The sequence below is a fragment of the Arachis duranensis genome, chromosome 9 (genome assembly GCF_000817695.3).
Source record: "Arachis duranensis cultivar V14167 chromosome 9, aradu.V14167.gnm2.J7QH, whole genome shotgun sequence".
Lineage (NCBI taxonomy): Eukaryota > Viridiplantae > Streptophyta > Magnoliopsida > Fabales > Fabaceae > Arachis > Arachis duranensis.
In genome coordinates, this window is record NC_029780.3 from 114,739,623 (window position 1) to 114,762,096 (window position 22,474).

General features: G+C 35.4%; 4 protein-coding genes and 2 non-coding genes across 11 annotated transcripts; 3 read left to right on the forward strand and 3 right to left on the reverse strand.

Annotated features, from left to right (window-relative positions):
* Window positions 1–2,443: 2,443 nt before the first annotated feature.
* Window positions 2,444–3,997, forward strand: LOC107467389 (CASP-like protein 4C1). The gene is given in 2 exon segments (XM_016086472.3): window positions 2,444–3,139; window positions 3,244–3,997. Coding segments are annotated over 2 exon segments (555 nt in total). The 5' UTR covers window positions 2,444–2,912; the 3' UTR covers window positions 3,572–3,997.
* Window positions 3,998–5,883: 1,886 nt separating this feature from the next.
* TRNAR-CCG (transfer RNA arginine (anticodon CCG)) lies at window positions 5,884–5,956 on the reverse strand. The gene has a single exon. It is a non-coding gene; the product is annotated as a tRNA-Arg (tRNA).
* Window positions 5,957–7,194: 1,238 nt separating this feature from the next.
* Window positions 7,195–11,526, reverse strand: LOC107467390 (methionine--tRNA ligase, chloroplastic/mitochondrial). Its single transcript, XM_016086473.3, has 12 exons — window positions 11,246–11,526; window positions 10,995–11,138; window positions 10,725–10,874; window positions 10,462–10,629; window positions 9,569–9,693; window positions 9,307–9,400; window positions 9,109–9,207; window positions 8,508–8,688; window positions 8,274–8,389; window positions 7,934–8,089; window positions 7,665–7,793; window positions 7,195–7,565 (listed from the first exon to the last, which is right to left on the reverse strand). The coding sequence occupies exons 1-12, from the start codon at window positions 11,507–11,509 to the stop codon at window positions 7,392–7,394; spliced, it is 1,800 nt and encodes a 599-aa protein (XP_015941959.1). The 5' UTR covers window positions 11,510–11,526; the 3' UTR covers window positions 7,195–7,391.
* A 110-nt stretch (window positions 11,527–11,636) lies between these two features.
* On the forward strand, window positions 11,637–16,628 carry LOC107467428 (elongator complex protein 1). Of its 2 annotated transcripts, XM_016086529.3 has the most exons (5): window positions 11,637–11,798; window positions 11,920–12,259; window positions 12,569–15,617; window positions 15,748–15,846; window positions 15,968–16,628. In XM_016086529.3, the coding sequence occupies exons 1-5, from the start codon at window positions 11,637–11,639 to the stop codon at window positions 16,284–16,286; spliced, it is 3,969 nt and encodes a 1,322-aa protein (XP_015942015.1). In that variant the 3' UTR covers window positions 16,287–16,628. The 2 variants fall into 2 exon arrangements, with proteins under 2 accessions (XP_015942015.1, XP_020987129.1); XM_021131470.2 differs by lacking the exon at window positions 11,637–11,798 and having other exon boundaries at window positions 12,139–12,255.
* Window positions 16,629–17,134: 506 nt separating this feature from the next.
* On the reverse strand, window positions 17,135–17,206 carry TRNAC-GCA (transfer RNA cysteine (anticodon GCA)). Its single transcript has one exon. It is a non-coding gene; the product is annotated as a tRNA-Cys (tRNA).
* Window positions 17,207–19,047: 1,841 nt separating this feature from the next.
* LOC107467544 (WUSCHEL-related homeobox 13) lies at window positions 19,048–21,522 on the forward strand. 5 transcript variants are annotated; one of them, XM_016086669.3, is made up of 4 exons: window positions 19,048–19,238; window positions 19,337–19,526; window positions 20,279–20,845; window positions 21,188–21,522. In XM_016086669.3, the coding sequence occupies exons 1-4, from the start codon at window positions 19,224–19,226 to the stop codon at window positions 21,271–21,273; spliced, it is 858 nt and encodes a 285-aa protein (XP_015942155.1). In that variant the 5' UTR covers window positions 19,048–19,223; the 3' UTR covers window positions 21,274–21,522. The 5 variants fall into 5 exon arrangements, with proteins under 5 accessions (XP_015942155.1, XP_052109894.1, XP_015942156.1 ...); XM_052253934.1 differs by having other exon boundaries at window positions 19,048–19,212; XM_016086670.3 differs by having other exon boundaries at window positions 19,049–19,225.
* The last annotated feature ends 952 nt before the right edge of the window (window positions 21,523–22,474 follow it).

Consider the following 22,474-nt stretch of genomic DNA (forward strand, 5'->3'; position numbering starts at 1 on the left):
TACTAATTTTATTTTATAAATTAATTTTAATATAAATTTTAATTAATTTACTTATTAAAAATATTAAAAGTAATACTCTAAAAAAAAGATATTTTGACTATTGAAACTGTTATGAAACCACTCATTCCATGGGAAAAGGTAACATGAATGGTTATATCTCTAACATTCTCCTTCAAGCAAGAGCCTCTTTCTATTCTTTTTCACTTTTTGGGATTCTCCAAGAATCGAACTCTTGACCTTTCAGACATAGAGCTCTGATACTATGTTATGAAACCACTCATCCCAAAAACTTAAACTGATGGGAGAAGGTAACATGAATGATTATATCTCTAACAGAAACAATGATGTTCAGATGTTATCAGATTGTACTTTTACCAATTTGTGATTCACATCAACACATTTTACCACATACATCACCATTTGGATAACGTCATTGAAAGAAAAATCTTTCACGAATTGCAGCGGTGTGTAATAATAAAAATTTGAAGAAAAGTTAAAGAAAATGGATATGTGATATACCAATACTACATATCGAATATATATTATCATTTTAAGTTAACATGTGATCCATAATAAAATCTTTTTTAAATTTTAAAATAAAAATTGTAACTTTTTAGTTTTTGATATTTTAAAAATTAAAAAGATAATAAAGAAAATGAATTATGATTTTCCTTTATCCCTGAATAAAAATAAGATTATTGCCGACCAAAATGAGAGTGGCTTTATAGGAACCGTGGTAATGGGGCATTAATTGGAGAAATATCATATAGTATCCTCTTTATCCCTTCCGTAATGTGGGGATTACCATTACTAAACAATAACTAATCATGCATAAATTATTCGGAGGGGGTGGTGGTGTCAGGGGACACGTGTTGTATGCACAACAAGTGCGCAGTTGTCGGAACGGGCAAGCAGACCCTCATTGCTTGATGGTAATGGATCCATGGAAAGCCCAACTATGCTTCAAGTTTTGGTCCATTCTCCTGAGGCCTTGAGAAATTTTCAGCCCATAATGTTGATTCATTGACCCAAATCCATACGGTTTCTGAGAGACTAGCTAGTTAGTAGATACTTGCTGCATTTTCAATATCTATCCTCAATCTGGATGAATCTCTTCAGAAACATGCATTTCTATTGTGAGAATGCAAGAATATATTCCTTCTCTAAAAGTACTTTATAATTATAAATAAATAATTTAAAAGAGTGTGTATAGTAATACACACACTTTACAGAGATGCTCACGTTAAGAGAGTTTTCATCCTTTGAATTTAGTGGATAGGCTTATATATGTTATTATATCAAAAGCAACGCATACCCATTTATAGTTAGTTTGATTATCACGTTTAATCTTTTCATCTTGTTATCTGCATAAAGAGTAGAGAGAGGGCCGAGTTTAGAAGGAAAGTTAGTTGCTATGTGAGACCTGAGAAGTCTCAAGTGAACAAATGTTGTAAATCCCTAATACAATTATTTAATTGTATATTGTGTGGTACTGCAAAACTGTCTAGTAGTAGTAAAAGTTCTTAGACAACAAAAGAGGTCCAAATCCTAAAATATGAAAGGAACCTTTGAATGCAAAATACAAAAATGCATGTATTCTATTGCCCATGTTGACATGCTAACAAAAGTCAAAGCAGTTTGTTTTGTTCATGTAGAAAGGGATGTTAGTGTCAAAGTGAACACACGAGGTCAACATAATCAACGATATAAAGAATTATAAAATTGTAAAAATATACAAGAAGTAGGACATCCTGTCTTCTCTTCAATGATAGAAGAAAACTCAAAATCAGTTTATCGCAAAGACTTAGTGTGAAAGCATAGAGAAAAATGATATTGACAGCAATGCTTTTGTCCAATTATTTGAGGAAGAACCCACCCATATTCCTACACTATCACGTGTTGAGTTATTTATTATTGATATTAGTTATTAGTTACTTCCAAAGGGTAGACACAATCACGAATGATTACCAAAGGGATAAGAATGCCAACTGGTAGTGCTTATGAGTTACGAGATTTCTCAATTTGGGTTATACAACTTTAGATAAGTAAAAAGTTAGATGGTTCATGTTTTCATAATAACTATTAAAAAATTACCATAATACATTAATACTTGCTGTTAGTTTTACATGTATAGTTTCCTAATTGAATGTACTTTTTTTTTAACAAAAAATAAGAAGACTCGAACCCAACCCAACTTCTTAAATAAGTATAAAGAAACTATATCAATTGAGTTATAATTCATTAGCCCTAATGAAATGTACTTAATTAAATAAGAGTTTAACTAATATATATTCTACAAATATCTATATTAAGATTACTATTAGAAAACAAAGTAAAGTTTTTTTTTATTTTGATAGAAACACGTTTGATAAACTGTTTGGTAATTTTTTTTTTTTACTTAAACTGTTAAACAGCAGTGTAAAACCTCAAAGTATCAAGATGAGCAATTTCCCAAGATTAGAAGTGTGCGCCCCGAAAAGGTTGAACTAAGCATGAAAATGTAACCAACGGAGATTAGGAAAAGAGAGGAAAAAGAAAATGTGAAAAGAAGGAGAGAAGAGATGAGTAGCGACTAGCGACCACAACTGCCTCTGCCTGCACGCGTTCTGCTTCGAACGACTTTTGTCAAACACATACCATGCAGTTTCTCAATCCTCTCTCTCACCAATAATCAAATTTTAAACCCTCTCTCTCCACTCTGCTTTTTAGCCTCCTTCTTCTTTATTCTGTGGCTAGTCATGGAACTCTTGTTCTCTCCCGTGATTGTGACTCCTTCCCCCTAAAATTAAAATCCTTTTCACCAGAATAAGCAAAAAAGGAAAGAGAAAAAAGAATACTGTTATTCCACATGATTTCACCTCCTCCTCCTCCTCAGGAAGATTACGACAGCGTTAGTTTCAACGGCAACGGACATGCGCTCTCCTCAGCAGCTCCGCAACGGTAACCGCTCACCGCAGGAGCATCATCATCCACCGCGGTTCCACTCCACGGTGGCGGAGCACAAACTGCGTCGTTTCAACTCCCTCATCCTCCTCTTCCGCCTCGTCTCCTTCTCCTTCTCCCTCGCCTCCTCCGTCTTCATGCTCACCAACACTCACGACTCCGCATCTCCTAAGTGGTACCACTATGACACCTTCAGGTTAATACTACCTCCTTTTTCCCTCCTTCTTTCGAGCTAAGTCAACTCAAAACAGGCAAATTAAGAAAAAAATGGTAAATTGGCGTCATGGATTTATTTTTCAGATTCGTTCTAGCTGCAAATGCGATAGTGGCGGTTTACTCACTGTTCGAATTGGTGTAAGGGTAAGGGTGAGGGTGAGAGTGATGCTGTGTGGTGCTGGTGCAGGTGTTCGCGTACCTGCTATTGTCGGCGAGCGCAGCGGGCACGTCGACGGTTAGGACACTGAGGGATGCGGGGGACGCGTGTACGGCCAGCAATTCGTTCTGCGTGCAATCGGACATCGCGATCGCGTTGGGCTACGGTGCGTTTGTGTTCTTAGGGTTCACTTCTCTGCTATCGGGCTTCCGAGTCGTCTGTTTCATAATCAACGGTTCGCGTTTTCATCTGTGAGTTGTCCTATGCCATGCCATGCCGCGTGCAGTGAAGGGGGTTACCGGTTAGAGAAAAAGAGGAAGGGAATATTTGGGTGGGGTCAGGTTTGGTCTTGTCTGGTCTGAGTCTGAGGAGGGAGCTTCTTCCTCTTCTTTTTTCACTGTAGGCCAAACACGCTACTGTGGATATGGACTGACAGGGTTCAAGTGTGATCTTGAAATTTGAGCCATCTCCTCTTATGCTCTGCGTTCCCTTTACATTCGAATTTAAGTCTCTCGGTTTCCCAACTATAAATTCATTTTTTAATTTTTATTAGTGTTAAGAAGTAAAATATTCTTCAATATGTAATTGCTTTTCTGATAAAGAAGTGCTCCTTCTGCCAATTTGGCACGCCATTTCATCCACTTTTTATTGTTAATCCGTACACCTCACATTCACTTCCAATGTTTTATTGGCCTTTCTACTTTTAAAAATTCATAAGACTTACAAAATAAACACAACTAGCAAGTACCATGTATCGCCATATATGTCGGAATTAGAATTTTATATACCAGAAATGTATCATACTCTAGTGTTTATATCAAACTATTGAAGAATAAATTTGTTGTAAAAATTTTTCGTTTTGATGTTGTTCGTATAATAGGAACTATTTTCGCGAACTATCTAGAATAGAACAATTTATCGATGGCTCTAGCCGTCCTTTCTCCCTGCCGTGTAGAAATTATGAACAGCCGAATAGATTTTGTACTAGAACAAATGGTAGGAAAATACTTAAACTCAAGGGCAAATACGCCTCGACCAAGAAAAGTTCCAAATTCTCCCGTCACTTCTTATCCCCTATTATTAAAAAAGAAAAATGGTTGAAGCTTGGAGACATATCGTATCTCAGTCACTATTCATTGGCAACACATTGTACAGTAGCAAAGAGGAAGAGACATCACCACAAGGGAGAGAGAGAGAGAGAGAATAACAAAAAGAGAGAAAGAGACATTACTGATTTGATTGCATCACATTCTCCTACTCACTAATTTGGTGCTAGTATATGATGCTGCTAATGGAAGAAACAGATCGCTCGCATAATCACAAGCCGCTCAAACTCTACCGGCTTTTTACCTTTTCTTCTACCATGTCCATATTGGTGGGATCGGAAAAACTACCCAAAACTGATAAGTAAATTATTAGAGTAAGTTAAAGAATTGACTCCTATATTTTACCAAAGCTAATACAAAAGTTAAAATTAAAGTATAAGATATGGCAAGATTCCTATTAAAACAGTATAATTCAGATTAGAAGATGGACAACTTAGCTTGAATCTAACATCACTGCAAATTATATGGCGGATTGCCATCTATTGCAGTCTCGCAAACAGACATGTTCCGAGGTATACACAAAATATGAAGAGCCCTAATTGGGAGAATCTATCCACTACAAAGGGATATAACCACCAGCCTGACCATAGCTTTGGAGAAGCAATCAGAAAGGTGATCAAGGATTTCTATGATTTCATTAAAGCATGGATTATCAAGACAGAACAACATTTAGGATTGTGTACTGTACTCTTCAACCATTCAAGCTTTAATCTCTAAACCACCATTTCAGCGATGATTCTCTACTCAGCTTCCAACGCTAGAAAAATCTAAGCCATAATCCTTGGGCTCTTCCTGCATTTCCTTGAACCTCATCCGTCAAAATGGGACGGTATGGGCAACTGCTATAGCAGTGGAATCCACTGTCCCTGCACCAGATTATTTCCTAGAGAGGTTTTTCATTGCAACATCTGTATCACCAAAAATTCCTCAGCATTTCTATGTCCTCACTCCAAAAACCTTGTTTTAACTTAGTCACAGACTCATGTCCTGCATTTGCGGCATAATGTTGTGGATTCTCAACTTAGAATAATCACTGGTCAATCCATGAATACAAAAGCAAGAAACTATGGGGGAAATACATAGAGACAACACCAGCAAAACACAGGCAGAGACAGTGGACAGAAAAGAGCATCCCACCCTCATATCTTTAGTTGCTAATAATTTATCCTGCTCCCCCCTCTATAAAGTAATTCCTGTGACTCTCAATTCCACTGAAGGATTGAGTATGTAAAAGAAGATTTTAAAATCCTAAAGGAACAAAAACTACCATTTAAATTTGATTTCACTTCTACTGATAAGTGATAACACAATCTGAGGAATCATTCAAACGCATAATATTCATCTTATTAAGTGAAGCACACACAAAAAACACACAAGATGGAGTTCCAAACACTTCAGGAATGCATTGCATGCAGGAAACAAAACTACACTGACAGAGAGGAAGAACGCAAAAAGGAAATGCGATCGCAGTGGGATTCGAACCCACGACCTTTAGATCCGGAGTCTAACGCGACATCCACTCCGCTATGCGATCGTTATACGAGAACTACTCGAATGCAAATAGGATGAAGGAGGTTTCAAGGGAACCAACATTTTGACTTCAGGATTTGACGTAGATCTATAGATCTAACTAAGAAGTAAAAGCGAGAAGAAGAGATCATCGCATAATCTGGATTTCGATTATTGCAAAGATGAAAAAACAAACAAAAAATATCTAACCGGAAATTGAAGCACGGTACATGTACATTGGCGAAGATCAAAGAAAATGAATAACAACGTCTATAAGTGTATAAATAAATATTAAAAAGAAAAAAAAAAATCCTATGATCGCTAGAGACTAGAGAGAGATGGAACCTGATTTGCTTGTCAGTTTTCTCCGACGGAAGGAGTGAAGTGGGGGGTGGAATCGCTTGGTGGTTCAAGATTTGTGGTTGGGGCTTGTGGGCCTATCACTGTAAAATTCAAACCTACTAGTGGACAGTGGGACTGGGCCTTCCTACCTGCACATGAACGAACACGTGCTATATTATTCATCACGTTAAAAACCATAGGGCGTCGGAATTTTCCGAATAAATACTCAAAACAACTACTAAAATTTCTATGATGCCTCATTGATTCCTGAAATTTTAATTGATCCAATACAGATTTCCAAATTTGAATTTGTGACTCCCTCAGTCCGTTCATCTTTATCAATAACCAAGTGAGTTAATACGTTATGTTGTCACGATGTACGTATGGAAATGACATGGTTTTGTAGCTTTGCAAATTAGAAAAAAAGAAAAAGAAAAATACATCGTATAACATTTATAAGAAGTTAAATTACATACGAATCGACGTCATTTTCATTTGTATACTGTAACAACTTAACATTCTAACTCAAATTGTCATTAACAAAAATAAATCTAGAAGCTAACGCCAATTATGAATTAAAATTTGGAGATCCGTACTGGGTCCAATTTTTCCTATTATTTTTGTTATCTTAGGTCTTAGCACAGAAATAGACATTTGTTGCATACATTTTTGCTTCTTTTAATTTTGGAGGGATAAAGAGTTTTTGGCTTCAACTTATGTGGTTTTATTTGCATAGTATAAGTGGAGGATACACAAAAAAAAAGCTCTAACAATGTGTTCTGTGTTTGAAATTTCCAATAAAGTTAATTTTAAACAAACTTTTACGCAGTTAAAAAAAATCCATTACTGACCACTCTGCTTGCGTGCAAAGAAATTAGCGCAGAGGGGTGAAGCACAACTAGAAATTAAAGCACTAAAATTTATTGTTGGCGTAAGGAACCCAAAAACTTACCATTCAAAATTTATATACATACATATACATCACAAACTTATGCTGTTTTTGCATACGCATGTGTCCAAATATTTGAATACATATATTAGCAAAAAATTAGTTTTTACAAGAGGCTCAAAATTAGAGAGAGAGAGAGAGAGGGGGAAATGCATCCAAGTTGTGATATCTAAGCCCCCGCGACTTGCTGGGCTTGTTTCATCTTCTTGCCTTTACTTTTCATTGTCTTTCCAACTGCAACACCTTTGTCCACATCTTCAGTTTGGTTTTCAATCCTTGCAAAGACTGGTTTTGGTTGAGCCATGACTTGGCCACCTTTAAGCCCGCCCCACTTCGTGTCTCCCTATAATACAACAAAAAATAGAAATTAAAATTAGCCAACAGAAACCATCAAGTGCTGATGATGGGTAGTAGAAGCATCTGTGTGAAAGAAGAAAGAAACCCAAGTTGCTGCATCGAATTGGTCCCGGGAATAGCCAAGCTGTTCGTATATTCTCCAACTCAAGCTCGGTGTAACAGGAAGTAATGCAATTGCAATAATTCTCGCCGTCTCCAATATAATTACAAGATCCTGCACCAACATCATCAGAAAAAAAAATGAATTGGTTAAGCTTATTATACTTCGTTAAGATGGAAAACAAAGTTCAATGCGAGCAAATGGAATTTTACAACAGTATATAAATACATCAACAAATGGTTGTAGCAAATTACCTTCGCAGCTGCTTCAGAAGCAGTCCCACCTTGCTTAAACAGAGACCATGGTGCTCGCTCATCCATATAGAAATTACCAACATTACCAATCTCAAGAACAGCTTCACAAGCTGATGACAGGGAAAGATTCTCATAGTGCATACGAGCTTTATCAACCTACAAATGTAAACATCGGTAAACCTTTGCCTCAGAGGAAACTACCCGAACTCATGAACAATGGTGAAAAATTGGCATAATCTCTAACTGGTGAAAAATTGGCATAATCTTTAACTGCTGAAAAATGGCTCACTTTAAATTCAATACAGAAGTAATGAAAAGCCTAGAGTTCCTAAGACTTTACCAGCTTCTCTACGTTGTCTTTGAATTCATTTCCGTCCGCCGCAGTAGTAGAATCAACCACCAGAGTTGATTGGCAGTTCTTTTTTAGAAGTCCCAGTGTACGATTAAGAAGATTTCCTGCAAAAATAATGAAGGAAATGCATACCAGACTTGGCATTGAAGTCTTAAATAAAAATTTAAAAAATAAATAGAAGTGACTGAATGTTACAAGCAAAGAAAGCAAAGCTAAAAATACCGATTGTGTTGGCAAGATGTGCATTCACAATATTGATGAAGCGTTCCTCTGAATAGTCTCCATCACTGCCGAATTCCACCTCTCTGAGGAAGAAGTATCTAACTGCATCTGTCCCAAATCTATGAACTAATTCATTTGGTTCAAGAGTATTCCCTAGTGACTTTCCCATCTTCATGCCATCCTAACATTTTCAAAATAAAAAGCATTGCTGCATGAAATAAAATTTAATATAAGAACCAGATTCATAAAACTTTGGTCTCTAAGCTTTTAGTAACCCATATTTTGTTAAACAATTGATTCAATCAAACTATCCCAAGTCAAATAATAGTGATAATAATAACTACGATCATTGTTGATGTTGTTGACCTTTTTCAATAGCCATGGGTTGTTTTCAAGAGGTGCCTCAGAGAGAAGCAAAGCACCTTAAATTTTATTACTATTATTACTACTACTATCATTATTAATAATACTTGACTTCTCTCAGCTATTACAACTATCATCTCTTGGGAAGAAGGTAATGGAATACAAGGAAGTTATACTTGCTATAACAATTACTTCAAGAAGAAACATAAGAAATAGTAAGCATGGTCAACGATATTACCTTTGTCAAGAATCCATGCCCAAAAACCATTTTAGGAAGACTTAGTCCAGCAGACATCAGCATAGCTGGCCAGTAAACAGCATGGAAGCGTAGAATATCCTACAGATATAATGGTTACAAATATCTTGCTTAAATGATAGTAAAATATATGTAGTAGAATATTAAACGAAATGAAGGAAAATAAAATAGGGGGCATACCTTACCAATCAAGTGCAATGCAGCTGGCCAACCTGAAGAAACAGCATTTAGTAGATCAGGCTGCTCCTGCTCATCAGATAGCGCTGATATATAGCTGCAAATACCAATAGAAAATAAAAAGTACGTAGGAGAAATTTAGTAAGGCAGGTTGCAATTTAAATATTCAATCAAATAAATATTATAAGTGATATAGTAGCACTCTGAATTATTGTTAAACATTATTTATGAATTCAGCAATAAATTTTGGGGGAGGGGGTCTTACCCAAGTAAAGCATCAAACCATACATATATAGTTTGACTTCTGTCATTGGGAATAGGGATTCCCCAATCAACTGATGCTCGTGAAATAGAGAAGTCCCTAAGGCCACCTTTAACCCAGCTTTGAACCTTGATGTATAAGAAAGAAATTAGTTTTTAAAGAAGATAATATTCAAGAAACTCCAATTAAAGCTATACCTAAAGAGACAATCAGTTCATTAGATACCCATTATTACCTATAGTTTGTAGTTTAAACAGCTATAATTTCTAATATGCTTGGGCTCGAATGAGGGAGTTAGTAGAAGTGCAAGTACTAAAACCAATCAGAGTCTAACACCTTGCAATTTATATTTGACTTAAAAAATGAAACTCAAATTCAAGCTTTAGTTTGACTTCTAACAAAATGAAGTCAAATTCAGATTTGTGACCACAAAATTACTGAAGTGGCAGTAGAAAAACTCTATTGTCTTTAGTCACACAACCTTATAAACATATAAGATATAATATGAAGTCATGTCTGGTTGGCTGAGTATTGAAGATTGTTATAAAAATTTATCAAATGTAACTATAATAGGATGCTTCTTTTGGTTTTAGGTTTCTTGCTATCTTGGAGCATTATCGGACAGGCCTCATCATTGACTCAAGCACCAACCAAGGCTTAAGAAACGTAAAATGGCTTAGGTACATTGGGATTGTTCACCTGTATCTATGCCAATCCCAGAAACTATATAAGTTCCATTTCTAAATCTACTCTGAAAGTACTGGCACTGAATGCAGCTAAATGAGCTCTGAAGATAAAATTTTATACAAACATGACACGCAGTAAACTAAAAGTGCAATTGACAAAGGCAACTAATATATAGTTACAAAGACAAAAAGGATTCTTCATTGCCTTACCTCGTTTAAACGGAAAGAAGGTTGCACAAAATTCGGGTTTTTATTCAAAGCTTCCTCTAATGACTTCTGGTATTTTGAAAGTGCAAAGAAATAGTTTTCCTCTTTCCTAGAATCACATGGCTTTAGGTGAACAGGACAGCAATTATTCTCAAGCAATTCCTTCTCATCCTGCATCAAATAGCAAGACACTCTTCAAGACTGCTTGTACATAAAGTCACCAGACCCTTCAAAACAAAGAGCCCATACAAAGACCAAACTATCACCTTGTATTCCTCACAGTTCACACAATAAAGTCCCTCGTAATCCGCTTGATAAATGTCACCTTTGGCGAGCACTCTTGAATAAAATTCCTTCACAATTGCTTCATGCTTACTATCAGTTGTTCTAATGAATTTGTCGTAGGAAATATCTAACTGCAATCAAAAGGAATAACAAAAGAATATCAACAAAAATAGGAAGCACCAATCTGAATGTTCAACGATTAAAGCAAAATAAAGCGTAGATATTCCAGCAAATATTAAGGAGTAAGTTACATCTTTCCACAGTGTCTTGTAAGCTTGTGAGATGAGATTGCAGTGATCAAGTGGGATGGAACCCTGGGCCATTGCAGCAGCTGCAATTTTCTCTCCGTGTTCATCGGTGCCAGTAATGAATATAACTTTCTTTCCCAATAGCCGCTGTCAAATGATGAAGTCACAGACACTTAACACAAAATAATCACTTCAAAGCAGGTAATTTCAATTCCCAAATTTTAGAGTGAAATGGAGCAGAAAGGGAGTTGGACCTGAAAGCGAGCAATGGCATCGGCGGCGATGGTGGTGTAGGCGCTGCCCATATGGGGAGGGGCATTGACGTAGTAGAGAGGGGTTGTGAGGACAAAGGATTCGCCATTTGTGGTGGAGCATGTGCAGAACAAAGCTCCGCGGTTAGGGTTCGGAGAAGTGTAGAATCTGAGGGTGAGGGGCCTGTGAGAGAATCGAGAATCTCTGGGGCGCAGAGAGACGTGAGAAGGGTTCAGAAGGGAGAGAGTGTTCATTCTAGCTGCCATGCTTTCTCACTTCTTATCTTAGGACTCCTAAACGGATAAATAAAAATATAAATTTACTTATTTATTTAATTATTTATTGCTTTAAAATGATTAAAAAATAAACAATATTAATATTAATATTAAAAGAATGAAGAACCTCAAGCTCTACTTAGAGGTTCCTCTCTATCTCCAACTAAACTCCGACGCCGATGAAACCCTGCGCTTCTCCGCCTTCGACATCGAGCGCAACCGCCTCTTCTTCTTCTCTTCCCACAACATCATCTACACCTCTCACCTCTCCTGCTTCCATGTCAGTTCCCTAATTCATCTTCTCAATATCATCCGTTCACGTTCCATCTAAAAGCATCCGTAATTTACAGTTCCTATCGTGATCTGATTTATTCATTTTGCAACTTTTTTTTTTTTTGCAGGAAAAAGGAACTTGGAGCAAGAGTTCTTTACCTGCGGATGGTGTTGGCACTGTTGACCTGGAACCTGATGATTCGGTTACTTCATTTGATTATCTTATGGAGAAAGAAGCGCTTATTCTGGGAACTGCAAATGGCCTTTTGATTCTCTACAGCGTCGAAGATAATGCGATTGAAGTTGTTGGGAACGTGGAGGGTGGTGTCAGGTGCATTTCGCCAAGTCCTGATGGGGAACTCATTGCTATACTCACTGGTTTTGGGCAGATTTTGGTGATGACTTGTGATTGGGATTTGTTGTATGAAACCCCGCTTGGTGATGATCTTCCTGAAGCCATTGACGTAAGTAAGGACTTAGCACCCTTCTCTCTGTTTTTCATGCCCACAAAAGATAGTGTTCTTGTTTTATTTAAAGAAGAAACATATGTATATTATCATTTTGTTGCGATAATGGTTCTGTATAGTGCTATTTATATTGCTAGCAGATATTAAGTATTAACCCATTTTCTTAGATGGTTTTTAGGGAGATCCTGAAAATAAGCGGATTTGAGGTGAAGGATTATGCCACTACTTGTTCTTTAACATAACTGGTGATAAGTGTTCTATTTTTATGCAGAGACGTTTCAAAATAGTGACCAAACTTGCTGTTTTTCAGGTGAAGAAAAGTTTCTGTCGAATCTGTTTGAACAGCATCCTATCTCTTGGCGAGGAGATGGAAAATACTTCGCTACGATGTGTGATGTGCTAAGTTCTGTTCCATTGCTTAAGAAGCTTAAGGTTTGGGAACGAGATTCTGGGGCTTTGCTTGCTTCCTCTGAGGCAAAACCTTTTGCTGGGACCGTTTTGGAGTGGATGCCCAGTGGCGCTAAAATTGCTGCAGTTTATGATAGAAAAGATGAAAATAAATGTCCCTCAATTGTTTTCTTTGAGAGAAATGGATTAGAAAGAAGCAAATTTAGCATCAATGAGGGAGTTAACGCAAACATAAAAGCTCTGAAGTGGAATTGCAGCTCTGATCTTCTTGCGGGTGTTGTTGAATGTGAAAATTATGATGCTATAAAAGTATGGTATTTTAGTAATAACCACTGGTACCTGAAGCATGAAGTTAGATACCTGAAGCAAGATGAAGTGAGTTTCATCTGGGATCCAGCAAAGCCATTGCAGTTAATTTGTTGGACACGTGGTGCTCAGGTCACAGTTTACAACTTTGTCTGGGTCACAGCTGTTACAGAGAATTCTATTGCACTAGTTGTTGATGGCTCTAACATTCATGTAACCCCCCTTTCCTTATCCTTAATGCCACCTCCTATGTATTTATTTAGCCTGAAATTTTCTTCTCATGTCCGGGGTATGGCTTTATATTGCAAAAACTCCAAGAACCAGTTAGCTGCATTTCTTTCAGATGGTTGCTTATGTATTGTTGAGCTTCCATCAATTGAAACCTGGGAAGAACTGGAGGGGAAAGAATTCAATGTTGAAGCTTCTCATGCCGAAGTAGTTTTTGGATCCAATTTACATCTTGTGTGGCTGGATTCACGTACACTACTAGCTGTTTCTCATTATGGTTTCTGTTACAGTAATGACTTATCTCAAACCTCATTGAGTGAGGGAAGTGTCCGAGGCTTCTATTTGCAGGAAATGGAACTAGAGTGTTCTGAGGATCATGTTCCGGGATTATTGACATGCTCAGGCTGGCATGCAAGAATCTCAAAGCAAAGTTCCCTTGAAGATCAAGTGATCAGCATTGCTCCAAATCCTGCTGGTAAATGTTCTGCATATATGCAGTTTTCTGGTGGAAAGATCAGAGAGTATGTCTCAAAAATTGGCTTTAATAGAGGATATCCTGAGCAAGAATATCAAGGTTTTTCATCGGCTTGCCCATGGATGAGTGTAGTGCTAGTTGACAGTGGTGGGCAATCAAAAGCCGTGCTTTTTGGGATGGATGAGATTGGCAGACTGCAAGCAAATGGCGGGATAATCTGTAGCAACTGTAGCAGTTTCTCATTTTACTCAAATTTGGATGATCTAGTTACCACACATTTAGTTCTTGCAACTAAACAAGATTTGCTTTTTATTGTTGACATTTCTGATATATTTAATGGTGAGTTAGATACAAAGTATGCGAACTTTGTTCACATCAACAGCAGGAGAAGACAAGAAAGTGAAAACTACATAAATATATGGGAGAGAGGTGCTAAAATTGTTGGAGTCCTACATGGGGATGAAGCTGCCATTATACTGCAAACTACTCGGGGAAACCTAGAGTGCACGTACCCTAGAAAATTGGTTTTGGCCTCTATCATTAATGCCTTGGTTCAAAAGCGCTTTAAAGATGCATTATTTATGGTTAGGCGACATAGAATAGATTTCAATGTTATTGTAGATTACTGTGGTTGGCAGGCATTTTCACTATTGGCCTCTGAATTTGTTAGACAGGTTAACAATCTGGGTTACATAACCGAGTTTGTTTGTTCCATAAAGAATGAAAATATTATAGAGAAACTCTACAAAAATCATATTTCAGTCCCCTGTCCAGAGATTGCTAATGTTATGCTAGTTGGAGATATCGCTGGTGACAAGATTTCTTCTGTTCTGATGGCTGTAAGGAAAGCACTTGAGGATCACTTAACAGAAAGTCCAAGTAGGGAGCTTTGCATTTTGACCACTCTAGCCCGGAGTGATCCTCCGTTACTTGAAGATGCTCTTAAGAGAATAAAAGTTATCCGTGAAATGGAATTGTCTCATGCTGATGACCAGAGGAGAATGTCTTACCCTTCTGCTGAAGAAGCATTGAAGCATCTTCTGTGGTTGGCTGATCCAGATGCTGTCTATGAATCTGCATTGGGTCTGTATGATTTAAATCTTGCAGCAATTGTGGCATTGAATGCTCAGAAAGATCCTAAAGAATTTTTGCCTTTCTTACAAGAATTGCAGCGTATGCCTACTCTGTTAATGCAATATAATATTGACCTGAGGCTGAAAAGGTTTGAAAAGGCTCTCAGACATCTTGCATCCGCTGGAGATTCTTATTATGATGATTGTATGGCACTTGTGAAGAAAAACCCTCAACTTTTTCCATTGTCTCTTAAACTTTTTACTGACCCTGCAAAGAAGATGCCCTTCCTTGAGGCATGGGGAGATTATCTTAGTGACGAAAAGTGCTTTGAAGATGCTGCAACAATTTATTTGTCATGTTCTTGCCTGGATAAGGCTCTGAAGTCTTATCGTGCTATTAATAACTGGAGTGGGGTGCTTACAATTGCTGGGTTCCTTAATCTTGGAAAAGATGAGGTCCTGCATCTTGCTAGTGAGCTTTGTGAAGAACTTCAAGCCCTTGGCAAACCTGGGGAAGCTGCCAAAATTGCCCTGGAGTACTGTGGAGATATTAGCAATGGGGTGAATTTACTGATTTCTGCAAGGGAGTGGGAGGAGGCACTGAGGGTTGCTTTTATGCATAGAAGAGATGACTTAATTAAAGCAGTGAACAATGCATCTGCGGAATGTGCAAGCACACTTATTGGGGAATATGAAGAAGGCATAGAGAAAGCAGGGAAATACTTGGCCCGTTACTTGGCTGTTCGACAGAGAAGATTACTTCTGGCGGCAAAGCTCCAGTCAGAGGAACGTGCAGCGAGTGATATTGATGATGATGCTGCTTCAGAAACTAGCAGTAATTTGAGTGGAATGAGTGCATACACCACAGGGTATGCATTGATACTATATTATCTGATTATATTCTGCAAGATGTATCATTCTGATTTATAATACACCCCGAAATAATTTCACTTTAGTGATATTGTTCGCTATCATTTATTTTTCTCTTTTCATCAACAGGACCCAGAGAAGTTCTGCTGCTTCCCTTAGCTCAACTGCAACTAGCAAGGCAAGAAACAGCAGACGTCAGAAGAAAAGAGGGAAAATCCGTCCTGGGAGGTATTTGGACATGATAAATTTCTGTGAACCCCGACCCAGCAACTTCTCCTCATGCACAATTGTTGTTTTTATTAGTAACTGAAACACGTGAATGCTAACATTGGTTTACTCACTATTGCAGTCCTGATGAGGAGATGGCCTTGGTGGAGCATCTTAAAGGCATGTCCTTGACACCGGAAGCCAGACGCGAGCTGAAATCTTTGTTGGTTTCCCTTATGATGTTGGGTGAGGGCGAAACAGCTAGGAAGCTACAACATGTGGCGGAGAACTTTCAACTTTCTCAAATGGCAGCTGTTAGATTAGCTGAAGAAACAATGTCTAATGATATCATAAATGAGCAGGCACATACTTTGGAGCAATACAGTCGAAAAGTTCGGAGCCATATGCACGATTCGGAGGCATTCTCCTGGCGACTTAAAGTTTTTATATCCTTCGAGTGAGGGTAGTAAAGTTACATAAGATAGTATCTTATGTTGGATGTATCTTCATACAGTTTTTGTGATGTTAGCATTCAGAATATGAATTTCTAAATTCTAAGATTTGATTTTTCTATTTAGGCATCTATGCCAACGCAAGACTTATTATGCCTAAGTAGAGGTCGACTATACGAACCATTAACGAGTAGCTTGTTTCATCTTTGTGTCCCTTCCAGGCTTCCACCCACCTAAAAGAGCAATGCAATGCAAATTATGTTGAAAATTCATTATCAATGCAGAAACAAACTTAAAACGAAATATATTTAATTATGAATTTATGATATGATTCATGTTGCGGATTAGAAATTTTGCTTCAATGTTTATGCCTCCATAGTCCATCCACAAAATAGGAAATTTGTGTGGGGGTTAATAGTCAAACTTGTTTTTTAAAAATGGTAGTTCTCTAAAATTTTTTCAAAATGTTAAAGGAACTAAGAGTATTTGACCATTAACTCTATATGAACTATGATATAAACTGTAGGGGTGGAAACTCTTAACAAGCCTGGCCTGTCATACAGTTGATTGGCTTGAGCCTGACCTGCAGCCTGTTATAGGCTCTTTATAAAGTACTAGGCCTGTCCTGTTATTCATCCTGGCCTAAAGCCTGTTAAAAGGCCTGATAATTTTTTTTACAAAAAAAAAATATTATTTAAAAAAATTATTTTTTAATAAAAATAGTTATATGTAATATGTCGTATATTTAATATTTATAAAAAATAAGGCTAATTAGTGAGCCTGGCCAAATACAGGGCAGGCTGCAGGCCGCCTAGCCTTTTTCCACCCTAATAAACTGTATAAAAAATCATTTTAAAAGGGCCCAACCGGGTTCGAACCGGTGACCTCTTGATCTGCAGTCAAATGCTCTACCACTGAGCTATGGACCCATTTGATACTAAATTTATTATTTTAATTATTATAACCCAAATTATTATAGATACAGACCTCCTAATTACTATTATAAGCAGGTTGACGTGCCCGGATTTTACGCCGTGATAAACTCTCCTATGACTAATTTTCTTTTCTTCATACTTTCATAGTTTAAATGGTATATTTTATCCCCTTTTTGTTTCGAAATATATTCGTATACATTTTTCACCTATATTAATATATTGTGTGGTGACTTATTATATCGGGTTTACAGACCACCCGAAAGTAGCTAAACAAGGTTTGCTTCCTTGCTTGCCAATTTTCTACTCATGCACTTTCTTATGTTCAAGGGAATTGTTTTGTTTCTAGTACCATTTATAATTGTAAGTGTCCAATTTCAGTAAAGACATGCCATTTTATATATTTTGGGCACACAAGACATGCCTTTAAAAACAAGATTGAGAACAACCTTCTTTCTCTCTCTCTCTCAAAAAAAAAAAAAGGGGCCATCTTTTCATCTTAAACTTCTGTTAACAGGGGACAAAATACCCAAAAATATAGTTTATAAATTAATAATAAGAATTCATTTTAACAAATATATATGCACTAAATTTATCACAACATGACCCATGAAAAAAGAAATATATGCACTAAATTTATACATAAGTATTCACTTGTTTTAAGAAACTAACTTTTTCTATTAAAAAGAAGTTCAGATACAGTTTTTTTTTTTAAGAAAAAGTGAAAAAAAGACAAATTAGTTAAATGTTAACTAAAGGACATATATTTATTAGAATTTATGGTAATAATTTAAAAATAAATATCAAATGTTGTTGTTATATATTGTTCAAAGAGAAATGCAAGATGAGATTAAGGAGACAAGTAATAGCCTTGGTCCTCCAAATTTTGAAAAACTATACATATGAGATATGTGTTTGATAAAATAAAAAAATTTAATGACTTTATATGTAATTATTTCTTATAATATGATGAGTTTAAGTTTTACTTATTTTCTTTACCAATACATTTACTTATCAATTCAATATTTTATACTCAAGTTTTTATATTTTTAAATAATTTTTATATACTTATTTCTATAGAAATAATAACTTCCATTGTTATGTTTTAATAATATATTATTTATTTTAGATATTATTTTCTTATGAAAAATATTAATTTTTCTTCTAAACTTATAAAACTTTTATTTTATTTTTTTATGATAATTTATTTCGACTATAGCTTTATTTTGAGAGTTATATATTGTATTTTATAACAGTGTTGGTATCTTTGAGATAATTAATAATTTATAATTTATTTTCAAATTTTTTAAACTTTTAAAAAATTAATTTTAATTAAAAAGATAGGTAAGAACTTCTTAACTAAACATATGATAAAATTACTAGTATCTTGTAATTTTATAGAGTATTATTAATATTGTTATGTTTTTTATATAATTTTTATGTCAAAAATAAATTATTGAAAAAATTATATATTTTTCTATATATATTGATAAAACCTTAAAAAAGAATAATTCAGTAGTTACATATCATGTAATAAAAAAACAACACAAAAAAATATAATTAAAAAATTTGTATATAATTTGGTCCGTATATTAAAATTTTTAGATTCGTTTCTGAAAAAATGTCTATTTATAGATCAATAATATAATTTAATCATAATAATAAAATTAAATAAACATAAAATCAATAAAAAAATTATACTTAAACACTATACTAATATATAATATCCTAAATATATTCTAATAATAATAAGTATATGTTATATATGTACATAACACTTGTACAAAACTCTTGGCTTATATACCTTCAAGTTGAACCTAATGAGTAATGACATAAAATTATGAATTTGAGGCGGTTACGGCATAAACAGAAAATGATTGCAATAGAAGAAGAATTTTGGGCACATCACATGGGTGTCCATTTCATTTTTTGAATATTTTGAATGAGATGATCCAAGTGAGTCACATGCCGCACAGCGTAAAAAGGAATAGAGGATCGTGTTTGTAAACGTTTCATGTTTGCGCCTTTTGTCTCTTTCTTTCTTTCTTTCTCGTACTTTTTTGTTGGTTTTTGGTGCCACTAACACTTTTTCTGACGAACCTTTTCTCTCTCTGGATGGTGGTGAAGATGATAGAATGGCAGAAGCAGTTACAGAATAATGAGAAGGCAGATCGTACTAACAACAATATGGTGTTTGTGAAGGTTATGACTGATGAACAGTTAGAGACTCTGAGGAAGCAGATTGCGGTTTATGCCACTCTCTGCGACCAGCTCGTTGAGATGCATAGAACACTCTCCACTCACCACGATCTTGCAGGTTTCATATTTTTATTTCTTAATTCTCTCATCAATCATCTTAGTTTTGTGATAGATTATGCACAAACATAAACCAGCTTCAATTTTCAGTTTCAATCTTCAGCAATCAACTCTTTAACAAGCTTGAAAATTTAATCGAATGATAATTTCTTCACCCAAAGTCTAAGGTTTAGGTTTGTCATCCAATTTTCTCTCTTTAGTGAACACCAATTTGATCCCTTTCCATTCACCAATTTGGTCTTTGTCGATTTACACGAAAGCCAATGCGAGCTTTAACAAAATAATAATCATTAACCAATAATAATCATTTCCAAGCACAAGTTTCCCTTCTATTATTGATTTTCTATTAGATGTAATTTACCAGAATGGTAAAAAATCATCAGAATTTATTATTTTTGACCATTAGTTAATCATCAATATTTAAAATATGAAATAAAATATGTTATTGGATTATGAAACTAAAAGAATTAGATTAAAAAAATTGAGTTAATAATTAAATGATAGTAAAAAATAATAAATTTTGATGATTTTTTAATATTTTTTATTGTATATTGATTAATAATTAATATCTTTATTGTATTGAATTTGTTAATATGATGAAAACTGACATAATTATTTAGAGTGTGTACATTATACTCTTTTAGTGTGATCTTTCTCTGAATCATGTGTTAACTGAGATGTTTGTGCAGAGGATTAATTTTTTATTTGTTTGTTAATATAAGAAAGTGATTGTGGTTTAATTTTCTTGATTAGGAGTTCGGGTGGGGAATATATACTGCGATTCATTGATGACATCAGCAGGGCAGAAAATAACGTCTAGGCAAAGGTGGACACCAACACCATTGCAGCTTCAAATTCTTGAGCGTATATTTGATCAAGGGAATGGAACTCCAAGCAAGGAGAAGATTAAAGAGATTACTTCTGAACTTAGCCACCATGGCCAGATTTCTGAAACAAATGTATACAATTGGTTCCAAAACAGGCGTGCAAGATCAAAGAGGAAGCTTCAAAATAATGTGCCACATACTACTATTGAACCAGAAGTAGATGCTGAGGTTGATTCTAAGGATAAGAAGACAAGGCCAGAGGAGTTAATTGATTCCCAACAACAACAACATAGTACCATCATGATGACCAATGCTTCTGCTGCTAATCGGTCAGAAAAGTTGTGCTTTCAAAACCCTGAGTTGCAGTATTTGAATAATCAACATCCAAACAAGAACAACAAATCAGATCCCATTTTCACATCAGATGGCACTCTAAGACCCTTAAGGAATTTTAGTCGTATGCCTGTTTTTGATGATGTTCTATCAAACTCAAGTACGTGGCTTCACATTCTTTGAAACTCATTGGATATTTAGAAAAGCACATCTATACTACAATAAAAATAAGTTTAATTTGATTCGATTTTTTCTCTAATATTTGAAATATGTTTTATTTCTATTTTTATAGTTAGTTATTTGTTTTACCATCAACTATTAGTTAATTTTTTTTCCAAATTTATTCTCAATTACCTATTTCAATCCTAATTCTAAACTTTAATCAAACCAAATTCCACCCCCCAAACCATCAAAGTATCATAGATGATCCTCTCTTTAATCTATCATTCTGTTATAGCAATTCAGCTAAGTCCAACTATATTTATTAATTTTATTTTTGCAGGGGGAGATTATCTAGATGGAAAAATGGAAGTAGGTGGAATGTATAATTTATATCAGCAAGGAGGAGACTACAACTTGGGGGGTTGACACTTGACATGCATGATGAGTTGTTTTCATTTTGGTACAAGTTGTGTGTCTGATCAATTAATGTGACTATCTGTAAAGAATTGGAAGTTGGGAGTGTGGTTGTTGGGCTTTTGTTTATGACAATATCAGGTATATGTCTTTTGTAATTTGTACTAGGGTTCTATAAATTATTCAGGAGGTTGGCATGTACATGTTACTTATTCCATGTTGAGAGGTTGGTTTTTGTTGGCTTTGGATGCTACATTTTAATTTCTCTCTTCTTCAAAGTGATCAGGCGAGTGTGATAAAATAAGGTATCTTAACGGATTGCATGTTAGGCCAACCACCGCGTTATACCTAAACTAGTAAATAATTTTAATTTTGGGAAAAAAGATTAAAAAAATGGTTAAAAGAGGTTTGCTAAATTTATAAACATGAGTTAACAGTGAAAATAGTTCTGAAAGATCTCGATTTTATTTTCATCCCCCAAAAATAAAATTAATCAAATTCGTTTTCGAAAGATAACCAACCTAATCGCATTAGTTCTTCCGTCATCTCCTGTGCTAAGATGGCTAACGCTCGTTGACATGACTTATTAACTGCCAACGTTGCACTCGCTTAATATACCTACTTGTTGCTGATAAGATAAATTTATTACATCACTTCAAATCAGTCCCTAAATCTATAGACCTTAATCCCAAATCCAAAAGAATCCAACCTCACCTCCATAGCAGATTCCATGTTCGCAAGTTGTTCATGCTGTCGCTCGTGTCACTGCCTACGCTTTCAACGCCGCTATTGCATGTGCATCGACGTCGTCTGCATCATAGCCGTTGTCCAAAATAGAATTCATGAATTTCGTGATGTTATTGGTTCTGATTAGAATGCCAGCTCTATCTGCTGAAGACGAAGACGTGATACATTAGTTAAATTATGGAATGGATGAATTTTTGTCACAACCAAAAGATGATGGAAGGACTAACATGACTAAATTGATTATTTTTTGAAAACGAATTTGATTAATTTTATTTTTCGGGGATAAAAATAGAAATTAAAATATCTTTCTAAAGCGATTTTAACTATTAACTCTTATAAACATTACATTTAAATAGTTAATAATAGAGTGGCATTTTTTTGTTTAAATTTTAACCCAAAAATACTCATCTGCGTGACTAAAGCATCTCTCAAATTGATTTATTTTGAATAAAATAATATTGTTTAT